The sequence below is a fragment of the Temnothorax americanus genome, unplaced genomic scaffold (assembly GCF_048541705.1).
Source record: "Temnothorax americanus isolate GAGA-0224 unplaced genomic scaffold, ASM4854170v1 Scaffold17, whole genome shotgun sequence".
Taxonomy (NCBI): domain Eukaryota; kingdom Metazoa; phylum Arthropoda; class Insecta; order Hymenoptera; family Formicidae; genus Temnothorax; species Temnothorax americanus.
The window spans coordinates 3902493-3923708 of NW_027509307.1; the positions used below are offsets into that span (position 1 = coordinate 3902493).

Below are 21216 nucleotides of genomic sequence, written 5' to 3' on the forward strand. Positions count from 1 at the left end.
CAAAAAAATTTGAAAAAAAGAACTTCGTCACAGATACATAATCTCTATTTTTCAAGACTGTGAGTTAAACCTTGGAAATATTTAAAAATGTGTGTGTATATAGAATACATTTTTAAATAAAATAAGAGACAAGATGCGATAAAAATATGAGATAAGAATACGATAAAAACTTTGCTAGCAAAAAAGTTGATGCAAGAATATATCTTGATCTACCGATGCATCTATAAATTATTCATTTTTTTTTTTTTTAATTCTACTCTCGCGCATACGTTAACACACGTGGGCCTACCTTCACGTAAAATTAAGTGGATATACTTGTGCCACATTCGTATGCAGCAAACTGCAAATGCGATTGGATCGAGCGCATATCGGAAAGTGGTTCGACCGCGATAATATTTATATATAGATCTCAACATGTCTCCCAAGAAATCGTTTTTTCTTTATGTTTCAGTCGTGGTGATGTGCGCTAATTCAACGACCATCCGGGAAATATTGCTGGCTGCCGAGGAGCTCGGGATGGTGGACTCAGGGGAGTACGTGTTCTTCTCCATAGAGCTCTCCTCCAGGTAAGCGGAGTAAACTCGCAATTTTACCACTAAGAGTAATTGCGTCTGTTATTCGTCGTGGCGTATCTTGAATAGAGCGAAATTACGGAAATTTCGTACGGAATAAAAAGTATACGCACGGCCATATAAATGTAACGTACCATGAACATTTTAATGAGATAGAACATAAGATAATCCTTGTACGGTTTGAAAGAGAGCACAAAGTAGAAAGATAATTTCGAGGAAAAATTGTGCTTATCTGAAAGAATTAACAGACTTATCTTTACGTGTAACATGTTTTTAATCTTTCTCTTTTCGATATGCGAAATATTTTATCTGAAATATTCTATGTTTAAAAATTAAAATTTTGTTGAGAGAAACACGACCGTCGTGATATACAATCAATTTAGAAGAAAATGCCATTTACAGTTTGAGCTGGATCTTGGTAGTAGCTAATAACATTTATCTGTATTTCCAAGTATACAAATTTCCTATATAGTAAACTGCGCGTCGATTGTTTGTTGGCTTTAAAACACAGCTTCCGTTGGAACAGTAAACCCCCTCCCCCTACTTAAATCAATAATCGATTTAACTTTTGATGCTAATAAACATCCTACTTAAATTACTGTAAAGAAATTATTGTAAAAAATATCACCTCAGCCCCCCACAGTTCGAACCTAGAACCTAGAACCTCCCTTAATCCGTGACGGATATTATTATAGGCTACCAAAATTCAGCTCAAACCGTAAATGGCATTTTCTTCTAATCTAAACTGATTCGAATTTTGTATATTACGTTATTTAATGACGCAGTTGTAAAATATCATTTGAGATATCTTGTCCCATAAATCAGCTATAATAACGCATGAAATCTGCGGGAACACGGGTCGCATGTCAAAAAACTAGGGCATAAACAGGGGTGCTTGTACAATAGCACGTGTCTTGGACACTAAAGTCGGTTTATAATTGAAACGAATGTGGAGTCGTACCCGGTACCCGGGACGGCTTGGCTCCATATAGAAGGAAAATTGGCATGAAATACGTCTCGTCGGTCTTCAGTGTTCACGGAGGACGAGAAGCAAGTAAAAAAAAGATTAAAATGGGATGAACATGTTTCCGTAAAACGAAAAATATATGTACATATATACGTTCGTTCTGACGCCTATACGTAGAGAAAAACAAATCTTTTTTTATTCACGCAAACTAAGAATTAAAAAATATAACTTATTCTCTGTATAAATTCATGTAAGTATTTTCCGTTGTTAATGAGATATGATTTACTATATTAATGTCAGTATATTCATCAATAGTAATTATCTCTATCTAAATAACTAGAAGCAATTTCTACGGTTATCTGGAACCTGGATACACTAATATTAACTTAGTTACCTAACATAATATGGTTAGGACGAGACAATTGCATTTACTTTGTCCGTTTCGCTTGCAAGAAGTTATTTTATACTATCATCAGGGGTCAAGTTTTGAAGTTCTAATTCAATCTAATTTATCCCTTGCCATATCGTCGACGCAGTCGTTTCGCGTGGGCTCGCGAAGCAGTTTGCTTGCTTAGATAAACTTGCGTTTACGTCCCTACTATATAGGTATGATTGAGAGCATTAATATCGCCCAGTGCATTCATAAAGAGACTGCCTCACTGCCTGACATTGCGACTTACCGATCCGACTCATCCTTTCGTAGAATAAAGCAATCCAGCTGTATATTATACCGTTAACTTCGAAAAGACGCTCCGTGAACCGTTAGAGAAAAATTCGACCGACGAGTGTGAGCGTGTCGTACGGTATTAAATCTCCCGTTTGTACAAAGTACAGGTACATATATATCGTACAATCGCGCCGTTTAACGAGGCCTTGAAAAGCCTCGTCCCGGGAAATTGCTAATCCGGGAACGTCGTAAACGTAACGTAGTACGTGATTCTTCGCGATCGTAAGTTCCTTACGATCACATTCTCGGACGTTATTTTGTTTTCTTGATGATTTTATTCGGGCGATGGTCGTGTATCTGCAGACGAAATCAAAACGGAATTATCTTGAATTTCAGCGATACCAGTGATACAGATCGCAGGGTTATGATCGTCCGGCTACATTATCCCAGAGAACTCTCTGGGAAAACAAAACTATTGTACTGGATATCTCGTTGCATTTCCGCTTCTCTGTTTTCCTATGGCTCTTGTTAATAAAAAATATCATGCGATTTCGGGTCGAGTGGAATTCAATCCGTCGTATCGGAAACCTCAAACCACAGCCCTTCATTTAGATTATAGTCGAGTCAGAATAGACATACAATCGTTAATCTGTAGTAAACCGTAATAAAACTATTGAATGTATAAATTTCGCCATTGTGCCAGTAAACAATGGAAAACAGCTTTCGGAAGGGAAAATACAATAAGCGAAAATGTTCGCTCGAATTTAACGAATTCACGATCTCGTGAATTTTTTCCGGAACGAAAAAACGATGAAAATCTGATTTAACGAGATTTTCATGTGAGATTTAAAACGAGGACAAGATGAAAAGCAGTCTGACCATCTCGTGGTTTGAGCAGCACTTTTGGTATTGACTTTAACGGTAATTGAAATTTTTATTCATCAGTTATTCCAATTAGAATTAATCTGACGATGAAGTCTTGAAGCTTGAATGAAGTTTTCCTACAATAATCCGTCGCAGATGACAAAAAATATCAAATTTTTTAAATTCATGTTCATTAGAGAACGTATTCGGCAATTCTTTCTTGGATAATCGAGCGCTCTCCAATATTCGAGTCGTAGATTAGAAAGTTGAGGAATTTTCAGAATGTCAAGTGGAGAAAACTTCCCGGCGAGACTTGAGATTGCTTGCGAACTATGCCGATTTATTCGCTTACTTTAATCTTGAAAGAGACGTGCAAGATGTAGAAATAATAAAAAAACAAGCGAGTTGTCGGCGCGAATGCTCACGGTGATGCCGTGTTATTCCAACGTCACTTTATTTAATCACGTGTCCTGCAGTTGTTTCGCCGCAGGGCATCACGAATTTTTCTACACGAGAATTTTCGCGCCTTGTAATTCGAGTGTTACACGGATTATCGTACGGTAGGTGTTTGTGGCTTTTATATGTTCCAATTATAATGTAACGATCGAGCATCATAAAATGAAAGTTATGATCTCTGATGGTATGTGTAAAGGCGAAAAGCTGCTCGGTCACGGTGTAGTTAAATGATGTTTCACCGAAACATAAATTAATTGGGTCGCGTATAATGCGTCGCTTTAATATCAACGATTTTAGGTAATATTCGAGGAAATGAAATATACGTAATTGTAACAATTAATGTTTTTTTAAATAATTCTCAATATAAAAACTATTTTTATAAATTTATTTCAATTAAATTAATTAAAAAGTTTTAAAGCAAAAAATTTTCAAAAATAAAATAATTTATAAACGATATAACATATTTATAAAAGATATAAAGATTTATTATAAAAAATGTAAAATAAACTTTAAATATGTGATAGTAAAATATTTTTATTTTACTTTAAAACAAACAAATACTAAAATTTTTCCATCATGTTATACAAATCGGTGCATAAATCTGCTGTATATTTTTTACAATATAATCTTTTTTTAGCAGAATTTATACTACGAGCTGCTTTTACTTGTGCAACGTCATATTGGCTTCAATATATATATTATAGAATTTTATTAAATATAAAATATTCTAAATTAAAATTTCTAATAATTTCTAATAATCCTGTAAGAGAATTATATTCTTTTCTAAAAGTTTTAAATGTAATACTTTATTAGCAAAAAATGCTTACTATGTAACAGCACAGTTTTTATATCATTATTACAAAATATCAAATGAACAAATGTGTTTCAGCGACAATGATTCCAAAGAGCCATGGAGAGTCGAAGGCGATACCGACGAGAGGAACGAGAAGGCTCGGAAGGCTTATCAAGCCTTGTTAACGGTAACAGCGCGCACTCCGGACAATCTAGAGTACCTGAATTTTTCGCGCGAAGTTAAATCCTTGGCTCAGAGCAAATACGACTTCACCTTCGGTAATAGCTCGGTCTCCACCTTCGTGACGGCGTTTTACGACGCCGTGCTGCTTTACGCCCTCGCTCTTAAGGAGAGTCTGCCGGAGAAGCCGGGTGAGGTCAACCTAGACGGCGGTAATCTGACCCGGAGAATGTGGGGAAAGAGTTTCAAGGGTAAGTTTCAGCTTCTCTCATTTATCGTTGCTTACATTTATAGCGAAAGTCATTCGCGTCGGTCAATCTAGCGCGACTTTAGCGAAAACGACGACGGGTATAAGTCGATGGGGGGATTTCTCGCGCGTATAATCTTTAAGGTTTTACGGTAGGCATTTTCTCCTGATGGAAAATTGTGATGTGTTATGTGCATCTTTATCTGTTGCATCAGTGTTATATTAAGCCTATGGATCACCATTGTAATCGTAATCGACAAAACTACAGAACAGATCTATAGAACTGAAATCTATAGAATAAAAATTGGTCAGCAATGTGGAAAAGAATGAATGAATGATGATTTCGTCAGACAGCCAAATTACAGCCATTGTTAATTAAAAATTCTTTGTAGCCAGAGCAGTTAAATTAATTATCCGGTGAATCGGATAATTAATCATCACTCGCAAAAATCTGTTATTGACCCGCCACAATTTTCCAACTTTTATAACTAATGGAATCAATTTACACATTATCGATTTTACGCTACGTTTTTATCCTTTTTTTTCTAGTTTCCTCGAATTTTCCGAATTGTCGAAATTATTCGAATGTTTATGATATTTTCACTTTTGTCACGCATACGTTTCAAGTTTCGATCCTCTAAAGAAATGTTTGTGCTTGCACGTAAATAAATTCATATCACTGAAATATCTGTCAATCTGCGTCTTATGTTATTTTCTCTTGCGCAATATAAGAATGCAAACAATTGCTTTTTACTCTGGCTTTACGTCTCATCTGCATGCGAGGATCTTTGAAGTATGACTATCTTTTATTCCTTTATGTACGTTCTTTCGCCTCGCCTTCGTTTCTCGAGCTTTCTGAGAGAGTTTTATAGCTGGCGTAGCTAACGTCGAACGGAATGCAAGATTGCCAGTTTGCTTTGTGTTTCAATATGTTCTTGTCTCGCTGTACCTTCCTACATGCATTCCCGCGTTGCATTTCTATATCGGTTATCTCGAATTGCACCAATCGCCCACGTGAAATTTTACCACCGCGCTTGAAATGAAGCTTTTCGAGAATTAACAATTCCGCAACCGCCTGCCGCGACCGTAATATTCAACTTTGATTAAACCTCACCGAGTAATCATAAATATGCAATGTCTCGTTTTATTTCCGCATAATTATGACCAATTCCAGGAATAACCGGCGATGTAAACATCGACGAGAATGGGGACAGAATTGCGGATTACTCTTTGCTGGACATGGACCCGGAAACATCCAGATTCGAAGTAAGACATCTCCGAGGATTAATAACTATCTATGCCTAATTGTAAAATACAATTTTACCTATATTAGTCCCGCAATTAAAATAATTTAATTTGCGACGTTGAATGGTGATCCGCTTATCATCTTATTTGTGAAATAATTTCTCGCAGATTGTGGCCAATTACTATGGTGCGAATAAAACATTGGAATATATCCCTGGGAAGCAAATTCACTGGGCCGGTGGCCGTTTACAACCACCCCCGGATACGCCTACTTGCGGATTCGACGGGTCGTTATGTCCCGATAATTGTGAGTGGGTAATGCTTCTTTAATTTAAATATAAAAACAAATAAATAATATACGATATAAAGTTGGGTATACGATATACGGTAGAAATATGCAATCGCAACGAGGAATAAAAAGACTTCTACATTTGTATAAATTTTAATTATGTTTGGTTACTAAAAACATTTAATATTTAACTGGACAATATAAAACATTAAAATAGAATTTTTTCTTCTCGCAATTGTGTTGGCATAATTCTGTGTAGTTTTTTCTAGTGCATAAAATCATCTGACTCTCTCCCCCCCCCACCTCTCTCTCTCTCTCTCAAAGAGCAATATTTTTTCTTATTTAAATTACTAATTATCGTTGGAAAAATTATATGTATATATATAGACATATATGTATACAGAAACTAATATAAGGCTTTCAAAGACCTAAGCTTGGGTCGCATGGCTTTTGATTCTAATTGTTTGTATATCGTTATACGATCCTATTTCTCTTATTATTATTTATTCACGTCGCCTGAGAAAGACGTTTCAAACTATTATTAACCGGTTATTGCGATAAATATTACCACATGCCTCGGTGGTCGAATTGGTACGACGCCCTACACGGAATGAGGGAGGTTCCAGGTTCGAACCCTGGCTGAGGTAATATTTTTCGCAATAAATTTCTTTACAGTTTTTAGATAATTAAATCGAGTCGATTTAATTCCGGGAAGGGAAGGGTTTTTAATTCTAACAATTACTGTGTTTTAAGTCCGACAAATAATCGGCGCGCAGTTCGTTGGAAAAATTATATGTATATATATAGACATATATGTATACAGAAACTAATATAAGGCTTTCAAAGACCTAAGCTTGGATCGCATGGCTTTTGATTCTAATTGTTTGTATATCGTTATACGATCCTATTTCTCTTATTATAAATTACTAATGTTCAACACAGCTCTTCCGGGATACGCTATTCTCTCCATGGTATTGAGCTCCATCGTGGTCGTTCTCGTCGTCGGCTCAGTATTTATTTATCGGTAAGTCAAGCTTGTTTTTACTGCAACTTTACATATATTTCTATATTTCTTTTATGCGAGAAAGTTTATCGGTATTAACAACGATATATGTAGATACTAATAAGTATTAGGTACTTGTGATAAATTAAGATTTGGATATTGAGAAACAGGACGAATACGATAAAGTGAGATGGAATATTTAAACCAAATAAACATACTTTGCGAAGAAAAAAAATATTTATAAAATGGATGTATAATGTTCATGTAATAAAAACCAGTGTATTTCAACTTCAATTACCACCGATAATTGCGCGTTCTCGATTTAAATTACATAATGGTTTGGAGACCGCTCTCTTTTTCTTTCTTTCTTTTTCTCTTCCATTTAAAATGGATAAGATTAACAACATTGTTTTCTACTAGGAATATTAATTCCTATTACGTTTGCCGCGAAGCTTCGTATTGAGTAGCGTATCAATCTACAACAATGCATCCACCCACCGAAATATTCCAGAACAATGAATTAAATTTTTCCGATGACGTCACTTTGTTTAATCGGCAAATTAAATCAATAAGTGAAACTGACGCTAAAATAGCTACTGCAAATAATTTACGCTTTTGAATTGTACACATTTAAATATTCAGAGATATTCGCCGACATTCGCGCCGACGCGCATTAATTCATAAATTCGCTATTAGAAATTTAAAAGACCTCGTTGCCTCGCTTGCTTCAATCACGAAGAGGTAATCTCGATAACCCCAAGTAGCACACGCTAAGTGCACATATATACATATCGAGAACGTATAGCTGAGAAGCTTCTCGGCTTCTTTGAAGTACGGTACGGTTGAAGAAGAGTAAGACAAGGGGAGAAAGAAGAAACGAGTGAAGCGAGACGAGACATTTATCCGTGCTGAAATTTCTCAGATGCTACGAGTTAATCGATTTAATACCATCTGTCCAACTTTACGCTACCACTCGGCTCGCCAAGTGCCTTTGTCTCTTCGGTTTGTCAGCCATGAGAACATTTTCAAGAGCTCAAACGAATTGTTTCCTTCTATCCAGCTGCGATAACCCCAAGTCCCAAAGTAATTTAGACAAGTATACCCACAATTCTGTATTTTATCCATTTCATTATTATAAAATATGCAATACAGAATTATATAGTACACAAATAAATTACACGTTCGAGACATGTTATTAAAACCAGATTACACAAAGACGTCAAAAATACATATAATAATTAATGTAAGAAATAATTATAATAAAATTCACGATTCTTATACCAAATTTTTGGCAACTGTAAATATATCAAAAAATGACGATTAATTATACGATATGCGAAATGCGATATAAAATTTGTAAAATTTATTAGGAACAATATCAGATTTATTATTTAAAATATTTTGACTAATGACAAACGACGATAATTTCAAAAACTGAATTTCGCAAAACATGTATAAAATATATATTTGCGAGTCTGTAATATCAATAATGATTAAACTTCACAAGTGAGAAGCTTATATTTCATTGTTGGTTCAACATTCAGAATTTTCACACTTAATAAAATTTGTATTAATAACAATCAGCAATCATTTTGGAACGTGAAATTTTGAATTAAGAGTAAAAACTATTAAATCTTATCTAAAAATCTTTAAAGTTCATATTTATTAAGTTTTATTAATTTAATGAATTTTATATTATCGTACCTGATGTCATGCCGTTTTCGTGTAATATATCTGACATTAGTATTAAATAATTTTAATGTTATAATTAAATATTATAAAAATTTATTATATAATTTTAACATTACATATTTTTAATTTATTGTGTATTTAATGTCATATTTTTAAATTATAATAATTCCTCGTATTTTATCTACCCATATTCTTATCACTATTTCCTCCCCATTTCTATATTCATTCGTATTTCTAATACGTATACTTATCTATATTTCTATCTATCCGTATTTTTACCTACCTACTCTGACACGCGACATTCCTATTTGCCCATAGCTAGTCGCGATCATCTGAAGGAATCTTAATTGGGACTTATTATTATATAAACAACTGAAGTTTAATCCAAGGCGGACATCTCTCCTCTAATTACGTGCGATTTCACATATGTGTGCAAAATTATAAGCCTGCCTTATTACCGTACTTATATTATCTGGTGTTGAACTAATCAATAAATAGATACACTGTACAAGTTGAGGCTAAAATCGGCGATAATGAGAATAAATAATAATAATTAATAATCGTAAAGGAGAATATATATTATTTGCGATATATAATAAATCAATTATACCTTAATGTTGCTATTTCCTCCTCCTCCTCTCTTATCGTTGTCAGCTCCTTATTTTCTCGATATTTCCTAAACTTGCGATAAACACGCGCATAATCATAATCACGCGATACTTTGCACGGCACTTCCAAAGTTAAAATTTAAAGAAAATGGAGTAAAATTACGATCGCATGCGGATTAATTATTAACATAAGTCTTTCTTTCTTAAAAGGAGTTTTAATCCGACTGTTAACACGACGCTGCCGAACGTTTGCGACATAACGCAAAGAACGTCCAGGGTTCACTTACTCGATCGACAGCGATTTGTTGATAAAAACGGACACAGTGCACTATATAGACGCACTATTTCCCAGGTAAAACAGCAAATCACAATAAAGTCAAAATAATATCACAATAACGACAAAATGACGATTTTTGGTCATTTTACCATCATTTTAATGTCATTTTGACTTTATTGTAACTTTCTGTTGTACCTGGGTTATTGGCACGCAAGAACGTTGTAAATATCATGAAATAACATGCAATTCCTTATCTGTATTATAATAATCATAAGGTATGAATGCATTCAGTATCTTTTGGTACTTGTCGCGATTGTTTCCTGAAATTAACGCGACAATATATGGAGCGACCATTCACTGTTACCTGATGTTCGCCCGAATATCGACAGGCGAATGGTAGCGCGGCGACCATGTATCCATATAACGCCTCGCTATACGTTACAAAAAAAAAAACAAATATCAAGGCCAAGGCCTTTACAATCGACATATTGACAGTACAAAACGTTTAACACTTTATATAATATATGGAGTTATTTTCACACAAATATTCTGTTCTTTGAAATATATTACATTCCCAATTAATTTCAATAGATCATCGATGTCGATTAGATTCAGCGTTTATACTTGGAAAAGAATTTATTATCTTGATATAAAAGTATTTATGCGAATGCTTAACAGATTTAATTTTATTTAAAAGTATTGTGCAATATATTACGATGCAATCGTAAACGTAAAATTATAAGAGATAATAACGGTTTTAGACAGAAGTACTATACTTGGCTTAACGTTAAGCTTGGTATATTTGACGACGATCTGCTTTCGGTAATTATTATCATCGTCCTACCTATCCGGCTCTTCTTCGGAGTTTATTGCGTGTCGTCTTGCCATTATAACTTGGCACACGTCATATATTTCCGCATGATTTTAATCAGGAATGCGATAGCGCAGTTGCACAGTTTTACAACTTACTTTAACGCGCATTACGATCTTTCTGCTTAATAGATATTTATCTCTTCAATCGTCGAACATTAAATTTACCGGTATCTTATAAGATCTTTATCGAAGTCTGTTGAACAAAAGTATTTCTTAAATGATTAAAATCATGAGTGAAATTATTCACAGTTTTTATTGAGAGTAGTTTAATTTGCGCGACATTTTACGGGAAAGTGTTGAAATAATCTTATAATTCACGAGATGTCGATAACACGGTGGTAACGGGCGAAGAACAAAGCGCCATCAGTCAAATTATGCAGTTTGTGCTTGTCTTCTATTTTGCGTGGAAGATACCTTTTTGATGAGCCGCAAACGCGTTTCACCTCGAGAACTCACCTCGAAAGTCAAACACATCTGTAATATTACAAATTTGTGAAACACACGCGAAATTACTTCGTACAAAAAGCCAACATACTCATCGTCGTTCAAACGACGAGTATGCTGGCTTGATAATTCGCTAATTTAGAATTAAATATCTGAGGGAATTTTATTAAAAGCCATAGAGAAAAAGGAAACTGTCGATAACATTTTTTAACGGCGTATCGCATATTATTAGATAACTGCCGGGTACTAAAAACTGATATACACAGATACATGCTTGCGCACTGGCAGCACGCAAAATATCGAATTTCAATGCTACCGGATACGCAATTCGACGCTACACAAGAATACCGGATATACAAAAATAATCCATGCGTCCATTCGCGACAATTTGCAGTAAGTTTACAATGCTACCGAGTTCGGTTAAACTACACGTATCGGTGCAGTTTAATCGGTGTAGTATATCGGCAAATCCCAACAAATATCTAGGATTGCTGGATTGCGCTTTGGTCGTTCGCAATTCACCCCACGAACGTTTGACGATGAACTTTCGATGAATATATCGAACTCATTTAGTTCGGGAAATTTCGAACGCACGGAGCCTTTATGCGCTGAATAATATCCCGCCTGAAACAGATAGGCGTTATGAGATACGCCAGCACGTAATTACCTCTTGCGCTGTTCAACGTGGACGCACACCGACGCGGCGCCGGTTGCAAACTTGTTAAGTCGTATATGTTCGCACACGTTCGCGTATATGCATGCTCGCAGTTATCGGGCGAACGGGTAGCATACATGTACGTACATACAAGCAGTACAGATACACGCACGCGCACGTCTACCGCGTTGACAAATTGCATCTTTGTAGCGCACAGAGACATCGCGAAAATATTTCCGTTATATACGCGGCATGATAATTGCCGTTGATAAAAAGCATCTCGTTAATCAACGAAGGAAAAACGCGCAACACTCTTTGTCGTCGGAAAGAAAGATAATGCGATTGTGTGTCCGGAATTAATCCACGACGCATACGCTTAAGCGCGTGGTTTATCACGCGGCCGTATAATATTGCGTAAATTTTTACTTTTTTTAACGCGCCTCGGGTGTGACTCTCCTCCGCGAGAGTCGATCGCCGATAATATTATCGTTTGTTTTGCAGGCGCTTCAAACTGGAAGCGGAAATTGCCTCCATGACGTGGAAGGTGCATTGGGACGACGTAATCGTGATACCTAGCGCGAAGAAGGGCTCCATGTACTCCCTAATCGCGAAAGGGTTTCGCGGTAGTCAAATGGTAAATATGACGGAAAACACGATTCTCGCGTTGCATAAGATACTTCGCGCTTCGTTCACGGAAACGGCAATTCGATTATTTCGAAAAGCGAATATAATTCAAGCGGATTAGGGACGTAATAAACGTTAGTCGTGACAAGAGTTACAGTGGATAAAATAAACGGTGGCGATCGAATTTTCATTCGAGTGCTCATTCCAATAACGTTTATTTATTCCAATAATTTTATTCCTGAGAGAATGGTGTTCGTACCTTAGGCAGGATCTTTCTGAAGAAAGGAAAGAGGATAATAGTGGAAAGTACTACTTCGCGAGTAGTGCTTACCCACTTCCGGAGCGTCGGAAGTAGTAACCATAAAGAAGACTTTATTCCATTGTACGTTATTCTGTGTGTGTGTGTGTGTGTGTGTTGACGCGTTCCTTATCATTTCTTTACGTATAGCGTTACGGTGCAAAAGCAAAAGAGAAAGCCGTTTTTAAATTTCGTTCTCTGTACTTCTTTTCTTATATTTCTTAATATAAATGGAAGAAAGAACGGAAGAAAAATAAGTGCCATTTAGCCTTGATTTTACATTTGTTTGCACGATAATACAAATCGGATTTAACGACAGAGTCTTTGACCAATTTGTGCTAAATTGTATTTAATTGAAATGTCGAGGTATCAATAGCTACTTTCCGGATTTTGAACAATTGTGAGTGAAGAGCTTTTTCCAAATAAAGTTTCAACACTATAATGACAATTTACTCTATTTAACTATATTTAAACTCGCGTTTGCTTTTAGTTAAAAGTTTCATTACTAAGGCATTTAATATTTGAAGTTTTTAGGAAGGTCAACTTTGAATTTGTCAAAGATTCTATATCACTGAAATATTTCTTAGTAACCTAAGATACCCTGCCTTACGTAACTCTCTTCTAATTCATTATTATTTAAGAGACGATCTCTGTTCCAGACGATTTATTCTGAGGACAACGCAAGTCTGCCAGACGGAGTTGATAGAAATGACAATGTCCCGACAGGATTTTACAAGGTTAGACTACGTTTCGTTTTTATTTTACTTTTAAATTACACGTATAACGTTGTCAATCATACAGAGTATAACTTTAATAATACTAATATATTAAATAAAATCTAAAAAAAAAATAAATCATGGTGCATTTGCGTAGGTATCGCGAAAAAATATATTTTCTGACTTATTTCCGAGTTATTTCCGAGTTGCAATCTTCGGTATTAATAGGATTAAATGCCAATATATATTATCTACAATCGAAATATACATATATGTTCCATGAACGTTGAAATACGGCTTGTGTTGTTCGCGTCTGCCAATCAATATTCATTCTATTTTTTTTATACAGATATTGCTTCAATAAAAAGTCAAACAATCGCCCGACAAGTACGTCCGAATAGAAAACGTAGCGCGAGAACTGATTTATTAATGATTTCATCGCAAGTGCGCGATTCTAGGAAATTTCATATATAAAGATTTGCATCCTTACGATCGTCCATTTGATAGCTTGAATTATTTCTCGTGGAACTTATTTGTTGCTGAACAACAAAAAGGCCATCGAAACTCATCGGTATTCAACATTGATCCAATTTATATTTTTGCACGTCGCGTTTTGTAAGATAGAGAATGGTGTGGGTGTGTGTATGTATATATACACACTTTTTCATAGGCATATGGTTTTCACGAGGCAACAATCAAAGAATTGTCAGTCAATATTTCCGTTTCCAACCGTGAAATCGCAATTCGTTTCAGAACTCAAAAGTCGCTATAAAACTGATACCGAGGAACAAAGTGGAGATCTCAAGACCTTTATTGCTGGAGCTAAAGCGGGTGAGTGACTTCGCGAGCGTATGTCGAGTTTCATGAATTATTGCTTGTCAATTTTAATTTATCAAATACAACTCCTGAGCACACACTTTGAAACGCAATTCTCTCAATAACGATTCCCCAATAAGTTGTCTTCGCGTAATTTCTCCTTCAGTGACCGGTATTGCATGTAACAGGCTTTAATATGAGTGGTGATGTTGGTGACTTTCGCAGATGAAGGACCTCCAGCACGATCATCTTGTACGATTTTACGGTGCCTGTCTCGAGCCGCCGCATTGTTGTCTCCTAACCGAATACTGCCCCAAAGGATCTCTCCAGGTGAATTGCATTCCGTGTCCCGATTTAAAGTTTTGATGAACAACCGAGGAAATAATTATGTCCCGCATGTCATCAAATTAAAGCGAGATAGTTGTATATTGCTACAAGTTATGATTTTAATTTTAATGGCAATCTTTTTCTTGTATAATTGTGTAACCCGATTGATTCAGTTAATTTCAAGTTAATTTTAATAGGATATTTTAAAGCTTAGTTACAAAGAGAGAATATATAATATTAAAAATAGATAAATTACGATAAAGAATAATGCCTTCTTTGACATTTCCTTGAAAGAAAATCAATCAGTTTGGTCACAACATTTGTGATTAAAATATAAGATATGAAACATTCTGGTATATGTAGTCATGTCTCTCTATACAATATCGTATATTGTACATATATATAATATTGGAAATGATGCAACATACGTGTACATGTGACTGCGTTAATACTCGAGAAGCAAATGTGCGCTGCGAGCAAGTGTACGTAGTGGACTGCTAATTGCATTCGTCTATAAACGTTGCAGGCGTTCTATATATACGAAACAAAAGATGCTCCATTTTATTGGATACCTGTCCCGCCTCATAATGCAATTTTAAGTACTCGATTGAATTATTAGGTTGCCTTGCACGAATTGCAGTTTTAAACACGAGTGAAATTTATACAGTAGATCAAAGAGATAGTATGTCGAAGAAGCCGCGTGAAATGTAAAATATTCTGTACACACATATTGAGTATCGAGAGACATACGCATATATAGCAAATAGTAATATATACTGAAGCAAGGCATACAATGTATTTGAACGTTTGACCGAGATGTAAAGTTGCATAAGGATCGACCCTGCGTGCTATACTTTAAACCTTTGTTGTTGAACAGGATATACTAGAGAACGAGCAGCTAAAGCTCGATCGCGTGTTCAGAGGATCCCTGATACACGATATCGTGCGCGGCATGGCGTATCTCCATGCGTCGGAAGTGAAAAGTCACGGTAATCTCAAGTCTTCGAACTGCGTCGTCGACTCACGATTCGTCCTGAAAATCGCCGACTTCGGCTTACACGAGCTGAGAAGGAGCGCGGATGGGGATGAAGACAGCGACAGAAACAGCTACGCTTATTGGAGGAGTACGTATCCGCAAGCCGATTATGCGTCCGTAAAACGTTCTCGCGCGGCGATATTTTTCCAACGATCGTAGTTGCAATGCCAAATATTTTCCAAGCGCTTGGAAAGGAAAAACGCGGACAGAAATAAAGATAATAGTCATGAGTAAATGTACGAAACTTCTGTTTGGCGATTTAACTATTTGGACAAGTTCTTCGGCGCACATATACGTATATCAATAGTAACGCGTGGGAAAAATGTTCATTTAATCAATAATTTCTATCAAACAGAAGTTTATAAAATGCGACAAATATTTTTTTTACATACGATATTTTTTAACTTTTCAAATATTTGTTATTTATGTTTGCAATAACGATCAAACGCGTGGAAAAAGGAAGAGAGGCCGCGTTAAACCGCTCGACGCGCTTTGATTTTTTTAGAGCAGGAAATTTGGTGTTTGCAGAACAGCTGTGGACAGCTCCGGAGCTGCTGAGGATGGAGATACGACTGCCCGAGGGCACTCAGAAAGGCGACGTGTACAGCTTCGCTATAATCGTTCACGAGATCGTGATGCGCCAAGGGCCATTCTACTTGGGAGACAATAACGAACTCTCTCCAAAGGGTAAGTCTTTAACGTCACTTGAGATAATCGCGGATACCAAGCAATTGCTTCTCATCGTGTTTCATATTGGGCGAATAAATATCTACGATCCTCTAGTTACGCGCATAATTTCTTTTCCATATATGCATGACTTGCATTGTAGCTAATTTAACCGGAAGCAACAAGATCAGTTGGCTGTTATTTGTAAATAAGATCAAAATAATATTGATAAGCAAATTTTTAGTAATATAGATATAAGAAAAATATATAAAATATTTTATGTATATAGAATATTGTATATAGAAAAACGTATGTAAATGTTTTAATTCATAAAAATTGTGTCCATTTTTCTATGCCAGCGAAATAATGATAAAGAGAAAAATAATGCTAAAACTCTTTATTCTTCGTGAACATTGTTTTCCAATGAGAGTGCAGAAAACGCCATCGATAAACAACGTTAAATGTATTTTGCTAATCATGAACGCGGAAAATCAGACGATGTATAGAATGACTGTAGGTACGGAATAAACTGCAGATCATTTTGTCTGATACATGATCGTACGGTCCTTTCTGCGAGCGCTTTGGTTTATTAGCATTTTAAAGAGTGACCAACGGAAACTTGAATCTCACGTGTATCTCACGTGTACTATATATAACTACGTTCATTTCACTGCACACTGACTCATTTCACCGCGTACTGACTTTTTGTGCCCTTGTTTCTGAAGGCGGAGCATGCACGTTCTGGAATATGATCACGAACATATACCGTCGCGTGACGCGATTTGTGATGGTTCACATGTTACGATTTAGCTGACGGTAATCTATAGATTTTAACGAAAAGCGTGATCTCGATTCATAATTTACTCGATATGCGCAAAGAATATGCAGAAATTATCTTTCAATGCGAAATTACAGATATTCTGATATTGTATTTTATATTGCGAGGCTATTTCAGTTACTTGCTATTTTTGCGATTTTGTTAAAAGGACATCAAAATAATGCATACCTCTTCCCAAATATATTTCAATTATATGAGAAAATTCATTGTTAAAAAGACTCTTAATTTAATCTATTCTAATACAATTTTTATGAGAACAAAAATGCAATACTAAATTATTTGTACGTTTTATATTATCATTGGTTTTACGATTAATTTTTTAAAGGAGCTTTTTGCGCGCTGATAAGTGAAATTTCGCTCATCGTTTTATCGGCCGCCGGATATCATTACTTGCTAAAGCTTTTCAAGGAATCTCCTTGATTCTAGCGAGCTTGCAAGCTCCTATTGGAGTTTAGCTAATCTGTTACCAACAGTCGCTGCAGAGCAAGTTGTATGTATTGTTTAAATCATGTTAAAACAAAACATAAATATCAATTGTCTCATAGACTGCATATAATTTTATATTAAATTTTTCAAATATAAAATTACAGATTATTATTCGAGCAAGTTTATTTTTAATTGAATTTGACTGTTAAAATTGGAAAATCTATTATTACGCTCACAAAATCTTTAATATGTGCAATAAAATAAATAATTAAATAATTCATAAAACATATGTAATCAAAAAAGACTTCAATACATATTTTTATTAATATCTTATTGATATCTTATCAAATATTGATGATCAGCGAAGATTGATAACGTAGCTTGCAAGGACATCTTGATCCGACTGCTGGCTTCGAAGGGAGGGAAATGCGAGGGGTATCCGACATGTATACCCGTATCGAGTATTAGTAGATGCTGTGATCGCCCGGTAATACTGGTCGCCTGGTCGGAGTAAAATGACTCGAGCTTTACCGCTGAAGCTCACCACATTTCCGGAAAAATCGATATCTCGCGCGATCGGTAACGGAGTTTTCGCACAAGCTCGCAAGCTCACGACGACCGGCCGCGAGGATCGATCGCGGAATGGAACGTGTCGCGAGTTCCGTAGGAGCATGCTGAAGCGAGGTTCGAAAGCTCAGTCGAAGCTCTCACGCGTCCTGGAACGCACACGGCTCTCGCGCGCGTTCCACCGAGATTCTTCTCGTCGTCGCTCTCTTTCTCTCCATCTATCCATTTGTCTCTTCGGCGAAAAAATATTCTCGACCGCGACACGTGAAAGCATCGGGCATCATATAAGTATGCCCGTGTCCACGGTCTAATAAGTAGGTGTTGTTCTAAAACGGAAGAGAGAAATCTTTCGGCGAGCGGCATACCCGACAACGTGCGTGCACAATGCGCTGTGTTCTTCCACTCTTTCTCTCGGAAGTTACGTGCAATCGCACGAACGTGTCATCGGAATCTATTGGACTGTTTGCAAAATTTGATCTCGTCGCGTAATTTACCCGCCGTTATTTAATCGCCGGTTAACCGGCGCCAGTATCGATTCTGAGCGCGAAAAGACCGCCGCACCGGGTCGACGCACCTTCGTAATATCCGCGTTACAGCCGAGCGGAAGCAATTACTGTTGCATCATGGAACGTGAGGAAAGCAGCGCGCGGAAATAAATCCCGGTGACCGTGTTAAAAGGAAAAGAGGCCACTAACGATTGAGGTCCCCCGATAGACGGAATGTAGTCCGTCTGTATTAAAGCTTTCTTGCTAAAAAAAAGTAAATTCCCCCAAAGGAGTTAGAAAAAAACTTATTGAAGGAAATTCTTAATTTTTCTTTAAAAAGCTTTCAACCTTTCATAGTCTTATTATAACTTCTTAATTGACGACGCGGCCGCTGAAAGCAAATTTTTGATAATGTAATCCTCTCTGTTACGCAAAGTAAACCGCTGATAGTGTAAACTATCGCAGATCAAAGGTTTATTAAGTGTGTTCAGCATCAGTTACGAGTATTAGCCCGAGTCGGATCGTTCGTTTACTTGAATCACTAGTGGATTTAACTTCACATCTATACGTACGATGCGGTTTGATCTGTGAAAGTGAGTACGATTTGCTGACAGCCCGACGAGAGAAACTCTACGAGAAACTCGACGAGAGGTAGCGCGCATGGTAATCTGACAAGTGATAGATCGCATAACCGATCAGACAGCGTCGTAAACGACTCGTTTCTGCTGCATTTCCTGCGCGAGTTCACCGGCCGTTCGCTCTACTATTATACAACCTTTTATTTTCACCTCGATTTCTTATAGCGTCGCGCGAACGAAACTTTTATTGTTTACACCTCGCCCTCGAGTGCTTTTTTGTCGCGACAGACGTGTCGTTTTATTGTCCTGTTGCTGCATGCTTGCAATAGTGCGAAATTACAATGCAGTTCAGTTTTTGTATGTTGTTCTTGCTTTTCTTTTTACTTCCAAAGTTTTCCTTTCGCATTTCTCGTGCATGCGGCCGTGATGGAAATCCTGGGAACGTCCTGGAAACGTATTTCCTAGGATTTCCCAGAGGAAAATACAACTTTTATTTTTAAAGAGAGACATTAGCTTCAGGCTTAGAAATAAACGGATCACAACAATTTCCACAAGAAAAAATATTTGATTGGAGATATCTATAAGAATCTTATTTTGAATTTTACACTATTTACACTAATTTTTAATACAATAGAGTTCTATATTAATATTCAGATTTTCTGTTGCATAAACCCCGCGGGAGTTAAACCGAGAGATAAATGTGCATTACATAACGATCATATCCAATATCGATATCCACGTTAATGTCGAGTCTCTTGTACCATGAATATTTCACTCGCGAAACGTCCCGATTTTATTTCCTGGGGAATAACGGTGAAATGCATTTGTGCTGCTAATTTACTCGACGGTGGGATCGAGGTTACGAGCTCGCGGCTTGTGGTCATTAATTTTGCAAGGCATTTTTCGGCGGCCGGCGAAACGGCGACGCGAACGAAGCAATTCCCTCGTTTCATGAACATTTTGCGGTTCGCGCGTCCCATGAAAAAATACGGCGTGTTGTATAATGATGGTGGTGTTGTAAAGTTAAAGCCGGCATATGTATTAGGATAAAGTCTAATGGTCAGTGGAATTGGGAGCAAAGATCCAAGGTGGACCCGGCCGGAAAGGGCGATATAAGCGCGAGTGTTTCCCTAATGCGAAATTCCTCTGAGGCAAAAGAGAATCTGCGGATTATCACTTAAACCTTAAAGCGAATTGGATGGTCCGTCCGAGTAATTCCCGGAATAAAGTTTTTTGCTTTGCGCGTAGCGGAGATAGGTATGTGCGCTTGGTGTTTTAATGAAAAGTGGCTTGTTACTTTTTGAGTTTCTTCCCGGAAACCAGTTGTTTTTTATTGATTTTCAGTTACTACGGTAACCTTCGGTAGCTCTCTATCTTACTGCTCCATTTAAGTGAAGATGGCAATTTAACGTTGTTTTTTTTTTTTTAGTCTTGAATATATTCTAAGGCCGGTATTCATAGTTGAATCTTACATTTAAGTCCGTCTTAAGTACGATCTTAAGATGCCATTAACCAATCACAGAGCCGTATTAGCATCTTAAGACATCACTTAAGACGATCTTAAAATAAGAACCAACTATGAATACTGGGAAGTCATTAAACGGAGATTACGTGTAATTCGATCTAATGGCCACTATTCACGGAAATTGCGTTTCTCGGCGAAAATTCGAAACGAACTCGTGAACTCTCGAACAAAAACAGGGTCGTTGGACGTAAAACGATCAGATAAAGATGACGGAAAGGGGTTGAAAAGGAAAGAAGTCGAGCGCGAGATTTCAAGGCCACCGAGACGTAACTTTTCAACGAAGTTCCGTCAAATAAATCGACCATAATATCGTTACACGCGAATTAAACTTTAAGACGCTCATCGCTTTCGGATAATAGCTTCATTCATTAGCTCTGTAATATAATTTCTATAAATCGATTTAGCACAAAATTGAGATTTTATTCATAAATATAAGTGCTGTGATAGTTTTTGTTCGTCATTATTATTGTTAGATACATATT

General features: G+C 36.6%; 1 protein-coding gene across 5 annotated transcripts in view; it reads left to right on the forward strand.

Moving 5' to 3' along the window:
- LOC143895875 (atrial natriuretic peptide receptor 1) overlaps window positions 1-21216 on the forward strand; it is a 94299-nt gene that overhangs the window by 41539 nt on the left and 31544 nt on the right. For all 5 annotated transcript variants that reach the window (XM_077403309.1, XM_077403305.1, XM_077403306.1 and 2 more), the window contains 11 exons: window positions 452-566; window positions 4416-4750; window positions 5921-6012; window positions 6160-6298; window positions 7223-7304; window positions 12334-12466; window positions 13414-13491; window positions 14224-14301; window positions 14512-14616; window positions 15491-15737; window positions 16178-16336. In XM_077403309.1, coding sequence (XP_077259435.1) covers window positions 452-566; window positions 4416-4750; window positions 5921-6012; window positions 6160-6298; window positions 7223-7304; window positions 12334-12466; window positions 13414-13491; window positions 14224-14301; window positions 14512-14616; window positions 15491-15737; window positions 16178-16336 — 1563 coding nt within the window. The remainder of the gene's footprint in view (window positions 1-451; window positions 567-4415; window positions 4751-5920; window positions 6013-6159; window positions 6299-7222; window positions 7305-12333; window positions 12467-13413; window positions 13492-14223; window positions 14302-14511; window positions 14617-15490; window positions 15738-16177; window positions 16337-21216) is intronic.